General features: G+C 44.9%; 1 protein-coding gene across 14 annotated transcripts in view; it reads left to right on the top strand.

Moving 5' to 3' along the window:
* Positions 1–2,119: 2,119 nt before the first annotated feature.
* CTBP1 (C-terminal binding protein 1) overlaps positions 2,120–12,214 on the top strand; it is a 73,153-nt gene continuing 63,058 nt past the window's right edge. For all 14 annotated transcript variants that reach the window (XM_084844980.1, XM_084844979.1, XM_084844993.1 and 11 more), the window contains exon 1: positions 2,120–2,237. In XM_084844980.1, the coding sequence (XP_084701106.1) occupies positions 2,198–2,237 (40 nt within the window). In that variant the 5' untranslated portion in view covers positions 2,120–2,197. The remainder of the gene's footprint in view (positions 2,238–12,214) is intronic.

The following is a 12,214-nucleotide window of genomic DNA, read 5'->3' as shown; positions in this document are numbered from 1 at the left end:
TCTATCAGCTCTCCAAAAGAGGACTGTCCTCTGTAAAGTAGGCCACCCTAGAAAGAACTGGAGGGCATCTCTCTCTCTTCCCCCCACTTTATGATAATGATAGTTCAGTGCTGGTTCTGTTAATTCTAGTGTTAGTTGGAATTTTATTGTGTTAGCACGCAATCCTATGTCTCTTATCTCTGTCTGGGGGGACAGAGGATAATTCAGTTTCTGGGATCTGAGGTCAGAACCAGAGCTCCAACCTTGGAGGTCAGAAAAAGGGCTCCCCTGCCCCCTTGTAGCCAGCGCAGTTCTTTCCATGCCAGCTATGTCTCTGTGCTTGGAAATGGAGTGTGGAGACAGCAAAAAGTGGGTGGTCCAGGGATGGGGACCTTGGAGGCTGCATTATGCAGCTTCCTATGGACATCCCATCCTCCTTCCCTCCCCCTCCTTGAAGCTGTACCTTGTTGTTGTTCAGTCGTGTCCGACTCTTCGTGACCCCATGGACCATAGCACGCCAGGCCTTCCTGTCCTGCGCTCTCTCCCGGAGCGTGCTCAAGTTCATATTCATTGCATCAGTGATGCTATCTAGCCATCTCATCCTCTGCCGTCCCCTTCTCCCTTTGCCTTCAGTCTTTCCCAGCATCAGGGTCTTTTCCAGAGAGTTTTCGCATTTGGTGGCCAAAATATTTGAGCTTCAGCTTCAGTATCTGTCCTTCCAATGAGCACTCAGGGTTGATTTCCTTGAGGATGGACTGATTTGACCTCCTTGCAGTCCAGGGAACCTAGATGGGTGAAATTGTGGATCTAGGAGGGCACCAGAGGCAGAAGTGAGGATTGCCTCCCAGCTCTGGCTGCCCTGCATTGGATGCTTGGCAGCCTGACTTCGAAGGCTGCTGCCTATAAGGATAGGGTTGCATCCTTATTCCTCATCATGCTGGGAGTTGTAGGATTTTTTTTTTGTCTAAACATGTATAGGATTGCACCCTTGGTAAATTAATCATGAGGGTTAGCCAATAAATTTACCAATTAAATTTGCGTAAGAATAAACAAACAGTTCCGAAGAAGAAAGCATGATCTCTGTTTTAGGTTATGCACAGTGTTGCAGTAGTATGCATCTTAGGGGAGGCATACACATTTATCTGCTGATACGTGTGTTTTTTTTAAGTTTTTGGTAAGGGTTTTTTTTGTGGTAGGTTTAGAAATAACATTTTAAAAATGCTTCCCAATTAATCCGGAGCACCTTTTTAATTGATCAAGTTTTAAAACGGATTGCTTAATCAGTTGACTCAATGTTTCCCAGGGCTTTGGTTGCTTTTTTTAAATGAGTGAGGAAAATAAGCGTACACCTAAAATGTAACGCGCATGCCGCCAACACGTGTTTCCAAATGCGTGCATCATACAGGTACACAAGAGAGGTCGGCGGCCTTGGCCTCAGCGCTTGGTTGAGGGCGCAGGGCGCGTTCAGTAGCAAACTTGGGTCTGCTGTTGCGACTTGCGTAAAAACCTGGCATGGACGCCGAAGGCACACGGGTCGGAAGGCCGGACATCCTCTCTTGGACGGATCGGACCTTCCCTGCCAGGGAGCCTGGAACGTGCCCGGCGGCCCGGGAGCACCACCGGCGCCTGGCCCCCCTTTGAGCTCTTTCCACCCCTGCTTTGCCCGCCGCCTGCGGGAGCGTGCGGGCCAACTTCCCTGCGCATGGCGCCCCGAGCTGGCGCCGCCAGCGTCGCGGCGGTGTGATATTGCCAGCGTGTGGGCCGCGATCTGCGTGCTGGGAAACAGCATAGCGTGCGAGGGATCTTGACGCCTGCGAAGGGCTCGCGGAGCGGCTCCCGCGGTGGGCGGGAAGGGGCCGCCAGGCGCCGCGCGCTCTCCCGAGCGACGGAGCGCAGCAGCGACGGAGGCAGGCCGCTCCTCGCGCGCGCGCGCGCGCTCCTTCTCCCTTCCTCCCTCCCGCCTGCTCTGCTTTTCTGCGAGCGGGCTGGCAGGAACCTGGAGACTAACGTCGCCTGCTGCCTTGAGCTCCGCCCGCCTCGCCTCGCCTCGCCTCGCCCGCCTCGCCCCTCCCTGCCGCTCGCCGTGTGTGCGTCTCTCCCTCTCCGCGCGAAGTGTCTGTGCTACTTTAAGGGGGGGCGGGGGGAGTCGACGGGGCCGCCATATGCTTCGGAGTGTACCCAAGACCCCGCTGGAGTTCTGCCCCTGAAGCGCATTTCAATGGGCAGCTCCCACTTGCTCAACAAGGGCTTGCCGCTCGGTAAGGGATCGCCTGCCCGCTCGCCTGCCCGCCTTCCTCCTCCTCCTCCCCCTTCCTTCCTTCCTTCCTTCCTTCCTTCCTGTGCGGGATACATTGTTGCCTTAGCCCGGGCTCTGCGCGCAGAAAGGCCGGCATCGCTCCCCTCCCCCCTCCCGCCCGCTTTGTATTGCCTTGCCTTGCTTTGTGCGTCTCCGGTGCATTCGCGTAGCACGAGCCCCCCCGCCGCCCGGTGGAGGGGTAAAATCAGGCCGATGTGCTGGAGGGGCCCTAGCTGGAGGGCTTTATCCCCGTCGTGAGGGGAGGGCTCGGGGAGGCAGCAGGGACGCGAACTTGGCTGCCACCGGAGGGGGAGGGGAGGGGGAGGGGCGGCTCTACCGCCAGCTAGCGAGCCTCGGAGTTCAGCCCTCATCCCTCGAACGTGCCCCTTCCGTGGTAGTCTTCGCTGCGCGAGGAGAGCTTCCAGTTGCAGCAAAACAGGAAAGCATTATTGGCTAAAGAAGAAGGACGTCGAATGGGGACAGCTCATTCATGGGAAACGCTTTCAGGCCTGCCGGTTGCAAGGGCTTGGGCGCCTCCGGGCAGATTATGTAGTGGAAAGGAAGGGGTGGGTTTCTTTGCCGTATTTTTTGTTAATGCCCCTCGTATGGTTTGATGCACTTTTATTTTCGCATTCTACCTGGCGAATAGCTCTTCTTTTGCGATGAAGCGTGAGGTTATGATACAACCCTGTGTCCCAAAAATATACGTACAGTGTTTGAGTCGATGTGGCCTGGCATGTACGTTGCTCATAAACCTGCAGTTACAATGAAACGTTGACACCATATGGGCTAGAGAAGGATGTAGAGTAGAAAGTGATAAAAAAAGAAGAAGCTCTAGTTTAAACTCTGCATCACATTCATATGCATGTAGCATAAGACAGTAAATGGCTGGCACTATAGTTTTGGTAGGGAATAAGACAGCAGCATTTCGCCTACTCCTGCTTAGTATGCCTTTTGAAGAGTGAAACAAATTGTGGTATAAATGTAATATGATCCCACCATACACTTTAATAATTACCAGAAAGACATTCACCTCTGTTCCGAGATGGGGAAACCACAAGTAAATCTCCCATTTAGTCATTTAAAAAATTATGTGGCCTTCAGTCCATTATGAATTTGATGGTGGGTTTTGTTGTCATTGTCTTTTCTTTTGCATTGACGTTTTCGCATTGACGTAAGCGAAACTTGAATGGGTGATCGCAGTTTGCAGTTTTGGTGCTTAGCAGGGTGGGTGCATATTTTATTTATGAAATGGTTTATAGACCTTGTAATCAATAGGGCCTCTGTTTTATGATAGTATTGAGCTTGGCCTGTTCGTGAAGTAAATGAACAGCAAGAAATGTGCCCATTTAAACATGAAATTCACAGTACTTCGGAAGTATCTAGTAATAGAGTAATAGAGCATACTTCAACTTGTTCAGTAAATAACAGTTGAAGCTATATCAGTAGAGAGGGAGCTCGCCTAATTCTGATTTGATGAAGTGGCGTATGTGTGCTTTCAGCTCAAGGTTAGAATTAGCATCACAAACTGTTAATGTAGCTACTTTAGAAAAAAACTGTATCTATAAAATATCATAGTCAATAGATGTAATAACCAGCTTTTATGATTTTTATCTAAATACTTTATTAGCGAAACTGGATAGATGTATCTGAGCTATTAAAATCTCTTGTACATTAGCAACTCACTATATCATTAAAATATACTTTTGATTAATTTTGGTTCTAATCAGCAAAATCTTTATTCAGTTATTAACTTGCACATGTTACCCTAGTTTTTAAAACTTTTTTTTTGATGTTAGCAATTACTGTTAGGTTGTAATGTTTTATTGATGAAACACAGACCTGTACCTGCCCCACCATATGCACTTTCTGTTCAGACTGATGAAATCCATTTTTAATGAAAGCTCAAGGAAGTGGGTTGTTTGTGTGTTTTAATTACATGACCCTAGCAATGAATACCTAATGCAAAAAATTATAGTTACTGAAGCCTTGTATAAATTCTTGCTCTGAGATATTTTAAAAAGATTATCCTCTCAACACACAGATAAGATTAGTACATTAAAGTTTAGATGCAAATTTTTGTTTTATTTGTTTCACAGTGCAATCCTATACTCAGAAGTAAGTCCCACTGAGTTCTCTGTGGCTTATTCCCTCATACGTGTATATAGGATTGCAGCTTTAAGAAGATGTATGACTATTCTTATATGTAGTATGGTGTCTAGTCCTAAAACTATTAATATGCGGATGGTATGGGTACACAACTAATGGCTAAGGTTACCTTCACATTCAAAGGAGAAAATCTGTCTAAATTGCTATTAATCTGGGGGTGAAGGGTGGGTTTTTTTGTATTTTGAATATGTGACCAGTCTAAATCTGGCTGCGTTTATATTTAATCAATGCATCACAAGATTCTGGGAATTTCTTAAGAATCTAATTTCTTAGATATTCTTATTTATTTTAGGTGGCAATCCTATACACATTTACCTGGGAGTAGGACCCATTGAACTTAATGGTACTTACTTTCAAGTGAACATATATAGGATTGCATTCTTAGGGTGCAATCCTATGCATCTTTAGACAGAAACAGAAATAAGTCCTACAACTCCCAGCATTCCCCAGCCGCTAGTAGGTGTTATGTATAAACCCAAACCTTCATTTTTGTGATTTATAATGGAACCTTAATTAACATAGTTTCACATTTCTATTAATATTTTGTTGGCATTTTAAATCCCAATAGATAAAAAGGGAAATACGCATTACAGTGAAATGGCTTTGAAATATAAGATACGAATGCTGGCACCTCTCCATGCCCTAGGCCATCACTTATACTTGCCAATGCAGTCCTGGATGAATCACTCTAGAATGGTCAAGATAGTAAAGAATGCCAAAGCATCTTGTATAGGGAAAAGTAATAGTAAAATGGATGGGGAACATGAAGAGCGGAAAGAAAGACTCCTAGATGTCACAAAGGAAATGCTTGTTAAGTTCTCACAAGGGAAAACATCCTTAGAGGCTTCAGTTTTCCACTATTAAAAAACCCCCCAAAGCAGATCCACATTTTCTTATATAACTAAGACCAATTCATCTGGTCATTTGTAAATATGTGGGTGATCCATGGGATGGGGAGGTCTTGATTTCTGCAAGATGACATGTTCAGTCATCTGTGTGGCCAAGCATGATGGGATAGTGCCCGGATTGAAGGAAAGTAGCCAGACTCATGTGAATAAAGGGTGGCGGTGGTAGAAGGCAACCTGTCCCTAAAACCAGACTGTCATATCTGAATATCCACTGCCCTAAACAAATTGTTAAAGAGAATCAGAATGGTTTTAGAAGCTTTGACACCTCTGCCATTGATTGAAACTAATTCCTTTTGTTGTTGAATTAGCAACAACAGGGGTAGGATATCAAAAAAAGAAGACCCAGACTACAATCCTGTACTCAATTCCCTAGGCATAAGCCCCATTGATCTCAATAGAACACTTCTGAGTAGACATGTATAGGATTGTACTGTAAGGCTAAAATCCTGTACCCACTTTCCTGGGAGTAAGCCCCATTGATATCATTGTACTATTACAGCATAATCCTATACATGTCTACCGAGAAGTAAATCCCACTGAGCTCAGTAAGGCTTACGTTCAGGTAAGTGGATATGGAATTGCAGCCTAAATCAGCCCAAATGCTGGGGCTAGGGTGTATGTTTTCAGAGATTGTGTTGCCTTTTAAAACTCTATATTGCCTGACTGCGAATCTAGAAAGGCAGGTAGAATTTCTAAAACAAACCACATTGGGGTGGAGTAGAAATTAAGCAGCTCTGGCAAGCAAAAATGTTAATTAAAAGTTGTATTTGCAAATATTGCCATTCTTGCTTTGGTTTAAGTTCATGTTTCTGTCAACATAGACAATTATTTGACCACTTATTAAGTAGATAGTGGTTTTCAAACACCTCTCTTCAGAGGCTTAGCAAGGGTTCCAAACTGGTAACGGCAGTCAAGGTGCTCAAAAATGTCTAATCCGCCATTTCCATTATTCTCTGTAACGTGCTTTCCCAGGGGAATGTTGGGTTAGAGCACCCTCTCTGTTTGTTTGGAGCCATGGCTAGGCCCCAAGGGACCCTTAGGAAACACCCCAGAATCTACACACCATGCAGAGGTTCTGTGGCGGTGTACAGGGCCAACTCAGTAAAATCAATATGAAAATATTTTCGGAAATGTGGGTGTCCCACGGGTTGGACCAGAGTTCCAATCAGCTGGCCAACCCAGCAGAATTTGTTAATTTCTATGGAAAATGAATGTACCAAGAGAGCCCTGGGAGACTGTGCAGCTTCCTAGAATAGTGGATTGTTTTGGAATCTGACAGTTCCCTTGGAGCTGTCATACAGAGTAGAAATGTGCTCTAGAAATCTGGAGTGGAGGCTATTGCTTCTCAGAACTTTATGGACCTGGTCTTGCACATCTCTAGTAGATGCATATGTGGATCAACCCCCAGTTTTGTAGTTCACTCCTTACCAGTTACACTTGGCTGTGGCTATAGTGAGGAAGTTCCAAAAATAAGCAGGAGGTGTTGAATAGGATTAAGATTTCATACTAGCCACATTTCTAATAGTCTTCATGTACTTGGCCAGTTTTTTTATTCGGGGCCTCAGATCAAGGACAGTGTTGGGCTTTTACTTCGAGGGCAGGAACACTGATATGGTGACACACTCAGCCTCTGAGTTTACAGCATTTCCAGACTGTAAAATCCTGCAGCACTTGGCAGTGGAAGGAGCACTGCAGTCAAAATCTGAAGCCTCTTAAAGCTTCTGAGCTCTGCCAATATTTATTTAATGAAAATGTAGTAAAGCATTACACACAGGATGCGGCCGAGTCGAGAGAAGAGGAAGAGCATGAAATTCACAGACACAAAGTTGGGACAATAAACAGGGTCAGTTGATGCTGTACTGTGGAAAAAAGTTCCCTTTTGAGAACATAATAGGGAATTAGGAGGCAATTCCGTGAATGTGCATGATGCCCTCAAGCTGAAAAAGGAAAACGGGGGATCTGACAAATCTTCATAATTCTGATGGGAAAAAGTAATACACGGTTGACATCATAAAAGTAATATTATTTGCCTGTTTCTACACTAACACAACTAAGGGCTGTCTGCTTGTTGTTCTTTTCAAGCAATACTGAAAAGCTATCTTTTTAACTGAATTCTAAAATGTGGTTATAAAAGCAGAAACCTGTAAAAAAGCAATGCAGGCTGGGGTGTGGGAAATCTAGTGAAGGGGGAGCGGGGGGGGGGTCTTTCGGAGTTAAGAGGCTGCTTGGCAGTTGTTTTTACAAATGGCCTCCTAGATGTCCAGGTTGGCCCCTCCTCCACACAGTCACAGGCTGTTCATCCTGCCATAACTTTAAAAAGAACAACCACAGGTTAACGTTTGTTGTGAAGACTATTGGGGCTAATAAAGGAAACTTTTAAATATCACTTTCAGTTTGAGTGTGGCCCAGGACAACTGTGGGCAGCAGTTCAGATTGTGGGATCTCTGGGTTGTATCCAATGCTAGTCTAGCTTAAGTCGCAGTCATTTTGATGAGTCTACTCTAAGTAGGATTAACATTGGATATAGCCCTCTGTCCGCACACATGCTTTTTTGTGACATAAGAAGGCTTGCCCTTTTTTTCTCCGGCTGTGTTTTTTAGCATCGTGATCAGGCCTGCGTTGAGTCTCATTTGTTGTTGGAGAACATATAGGTCAAGTGTGAATTACTCATTTTTAATTTAAAATCTGTCACATTTTTAAATCTCAGGGTAGATGGAAATCTTTTAAAACACACACACACATGCTCACGCACTTAAGACTGAAAATCCTGTATGAAATATAAGTGAAAAGCTTTCCTATTACAGCCTGGCATTCCAGACTCAACTGTCAGTTCAGGAAATGCCCCTGATGAACTAGGACAGCCTTCCTCAACCTGGTGCCCTCCAGATGTTTTGGTCAACAAAACACAATGGTCCCAGTGTGCTGACCATTGGCCATGCTGGCTGGGGCTGATGGGAGTTGTAGTCCAATAATATCTGGAGAGCAGCAGGTTAGGGAAGGCTGAACTAGGGGAAGCCACCCAACTAGGTCACAGGGCTTTTCAAGCATTGTGACTTCAGCATTGCTTGCATTGAACCAACTATGGCTGGATGCAGAACCCCACTTTCTGCATCGTACTATTAAGATGCAGTAGTCTTGATTGACACATTTATTATTTTATTTATTATATTTCTGTACCACCCAATAGCCAAAGCTCTCTGGCCAGTTCACAAAAAAATAAATATTTTAAAGGATTAAAGCTTGTCTTTCTAGTTTGTCTGACAGAATGCAGTAAAAGAATTATTCCATTCATACACTTCTCTTTGTGCCAGGGTGGTGGTGGTGTTAGGGAGGGAGGGGTTGGATTTGTGTTTCTTGCCAGGCTTTGCACTACATGGAAAACGTTTTTTGAACTGAGAGGAGTTTCATACGCATCGACCTTCATTCATGCAAAAAGATGGTTTGGCTGCATTCAGAATATTGTTTACAATTCTGGTCATTCCATCTCAACAGGATATTGTAGAACTTGAACAGCGGCAACCAAAATGTTCAGGGGGCTGGAACAGCTCCTCTATGAGGAGACGTTAGAATATTTGGGGCTTTTAGTTTAGAAAAAAGACAACTAAGTGGGAAATTATAGAGGTTTGTAAAATTATGCATTGTGTGCATAGTGAGGAATATTTGTTTCCCCCCACATAATATTAGTTCCCAGGGTCATCCAAATAAATTGATTGGCAATAGAGTCAGACAAAAGAAAGTACTTCTTCATACAATACGTAATTAAATTGTGGAATTTGTTGCCATAGGATGTAGTGATGGTCACTAGCTTAGACTGTTTTAAATGGGAATTAGACCAATTGATGGAGGAGGAGAAGACTATTGATGGCTGTTGGTCATAAAGGCTAAATGGAGCCTTCATATTCTGAGGCAGTAGGACATTGAATACTAGTTGCTGGGAAGTGGCAGTGAGAATGAGCATTTGCATCAACCCTGCTTATGCCTTCCTGGAGGCATCTGGCTGGGCCCCTCTGGGAAATGGGATGGTGGAGTGCTTTGTTTATTGATCTACATGCCATGCTTTTCTCTAAATTCAGAGTCCAAGAACGTTTGAACCGCAACAGCTTCTCAGGTAGCATGACTGCTATGCTACCTTTCTTTTCTCAGTAATTTAGCCACTGATCTGGTTTGCACGTCACACTAAGCCATGGTGGGTTGTTATCGTGGGTGGTTGCAGGGTGGCTTAGCGTGCTGTCTGAACCTGGAGCAGTTTTTCTGTTGTAGTCTGTTTTTCGCAAACAAGGCACAAACCCAAGGCTTTTAGTAGGGTTGTTTAGGGTGGCTTGTTGTGACATCCTAACCCAACAGGGCAATTTTATTGTGGGTTGTCAGGAACAGCTAGAGAGCCACCTGGCAAGAGCAGTGGAAACCCCTGCCACTCCTCGCAATCTCGCTAGTGTTGCTGCCATTCCTTCACAATGTTGCTAGTGTTGCTGCCCTTCTCAGTTCTCTCCACCTCAGGATGGATTTTTAATTTTTTTATATAGAAATCTTGAAGAAAGGACATTGGAGAGTGTCCCAAGTGCATTTGCAATTTTTTTCCAGTCCTGCACAAGTGCGCAAGAGTGAATGTCCGCTCCTTTGAATTTTGCATAATTTCCCCCTCTGTTTTACTGCTATGCCATGAAATTTGCATATGTTTAGCAGTCCTGCTCACTGTTCTCTAACCCTCACATACATCTGACAGCTAACAATGGAGACCAGTGGAGGGAAGCAACAAGCACAAAGGTGGGCAGGGAGCTGAAAGTGGCTGGCGGCTGTGGGACAGAAGAAGCTTTAGGGGTGGGTGTCATTATTTCAGTAGAATATGAAACAGCCTTTTTTTAAAAGTTGTTTGCTAGCAAGGGTAGCATGGAAGTGGAGGAGGAAATTGACAAGGATGACAGGAGGAGGTTATTGGTATGCTTGGCTAAATAGCAGGCAGGTGGTCTTGTTCACTTCCACAAGACCCCCCCCCCCAAGTCGTGAACACATTCCCGCATTCATAAGGGCTCAGAAAATGATTTCCTTTTTGTGATCTGATGCAGGAGGGGCTGAGGAGTGTTCCATATGAGCTGGCAACCCCAGCGGACCAATTGCAGAAAGGGTGCTGATGTAGGGAACAAGGAAATGAGGATTTTTGCTGTAAAGGCCCGTGGGATACGTGCCAGCAGCTGTCAGGAGGACTGAGAGGGACTGAGGGAGAAACAAGCTACGGTGAGCTGCCAAGGGGCTGATCATCTGTCGGGAGTGACAGGCAAGCCACCCACCCACCATGGCTTATTCTCAGGGTGGCTTAACGTGACGTACGAACTCACCCATTGTGTGAGAGATGGTTCAGGTGGAGCTGTGTCCAAGAAAACATCTTTGCAGAATAGTCTTTTATTATCATCAGTTTTCCTCTCTTTTTAAGATAGAGAGATCCATAAAGAAGCCAGATTTTACAACACTGGGATTAAAAGCTGCCACAGTATATGTTGGCTGTCCACTCAGTTTGGCCAAAATCTGCAGGAAAAATGTTGCCTAGTGCAGCATCAACTTCTGCTGTGTGTACCGTGACTCATTTTTGCAGCAGCTGAGGGCCAGCAGCCAGCAGCAGTGTTGCTGCGGGTCTGTATCCAATTCAGCAGTTGGGACAGAAGGAATGCCAGAGCCGCGCATCTGTCCTGCCTGTTCATAGAGCACCAGTACTGGACTGAAGAATACAACATATTGTCTTGCATGAGTTATGATATCAATTCTTACACAGAGTCCCAAGATGAGACAAGTTTCCTCCTTGGTGGCAGACATTTTTGCCAAGGCTGTAACCTGAACAGTGGGAGACATGGTTTGACACAGATAACAAGCCCATCATGAGATTATTCTGACTTTAACGTTTTATTTTTAATGTTCTGTGTCACATAGGTTAAATGCTTCAGTTATTTTCAGTCCAATAATAAGCATCCATTATATTTGTGCCATACTAATTGTCTTCATGTATTTCGCCTACTTTGCAAATAACTTCGATGTCTGAGGTTACATAATTCTTCTGTAAGAAGAACAGAAGAACAGGCTACAGGATTGGACTCAAAGAGTTCTTATCAATGGGATCTTCTCAAACTGGGGAGAGGTAACTGGGGTACTGCAGGGCTCAGTCCTGGGCCCAGTGCTCTTCAACATTTTTATTAATGACGTGGAGGAGGAGGTGCAGGGAATGCTTATCAAATGTGCAGATGACACAAAATTGGGCGGGATAGCTAATACCTTGGAAGACAGAAACAGAATTCAAAGTTACCTTCATAGGCTGGGGTGCTGGGCAGAAGACAACAGAATGACATTTAATATGGATAAATGCCAAGTTTTGCACTTAGGAAAAAGAAACCAAATTCACAGTTACAAGATGGGGGATACTTGGCTCAACAATACTACAAGCGATAAGGATCTTGGAATTGTCGATCACAAGCTGAAGATGAGCCAACAATGTGATGTGGCTGCAAAAAAGGCAAATGCACTTTTGGGCTGCATTAATAGAAGCATAGCTTCCAAATCCTGGGAAGTACTAGTTCCCCTCTACTCAGCACTGGTTAGGCCTCATCTGGAGTACTGTGTCCAGTTCTGGGCACTGCACTTTAAGAAGGATGCAGACAAGCTGGAGAGGGTTTAGAAGAGGGCAACAAAGATGATCAGGGGACTGGAAACCAAGCCCTATGAGGAGAGACTGAAAGAACTGGGCATGTTTAGCCTTGAGAAGAGAAGACTGAGGGGAGATATGATAGCGCTCTTCAAGTACTTGAAAGGTTGTCACAGAGAGGAAGGCCAGGATCTTGATCATCCCAGAGTGCAGGATACGAAATAATGGGCTCAAGTT

Source organism: Heloderma suspectum, chromosome 3 (genome assembly GCF_057233095.1).
Source record: "Heloderma suspectum isolate Gila_16-S chromosome 3, 16-S_ref, whole genome shotgun sequence".
Taxonomy (NCBI): domain Eukaryota; kingdom Metazoa; phylum Chordata; class Lepidosauria; order Squamata; family Helodermatidae; genus Heloderma; species Heloderma suspectum.
Note: the sequence above shows the minus strand (reverse complement) of the source record. Positions and strands in the feature narration are given on the sequence as shown.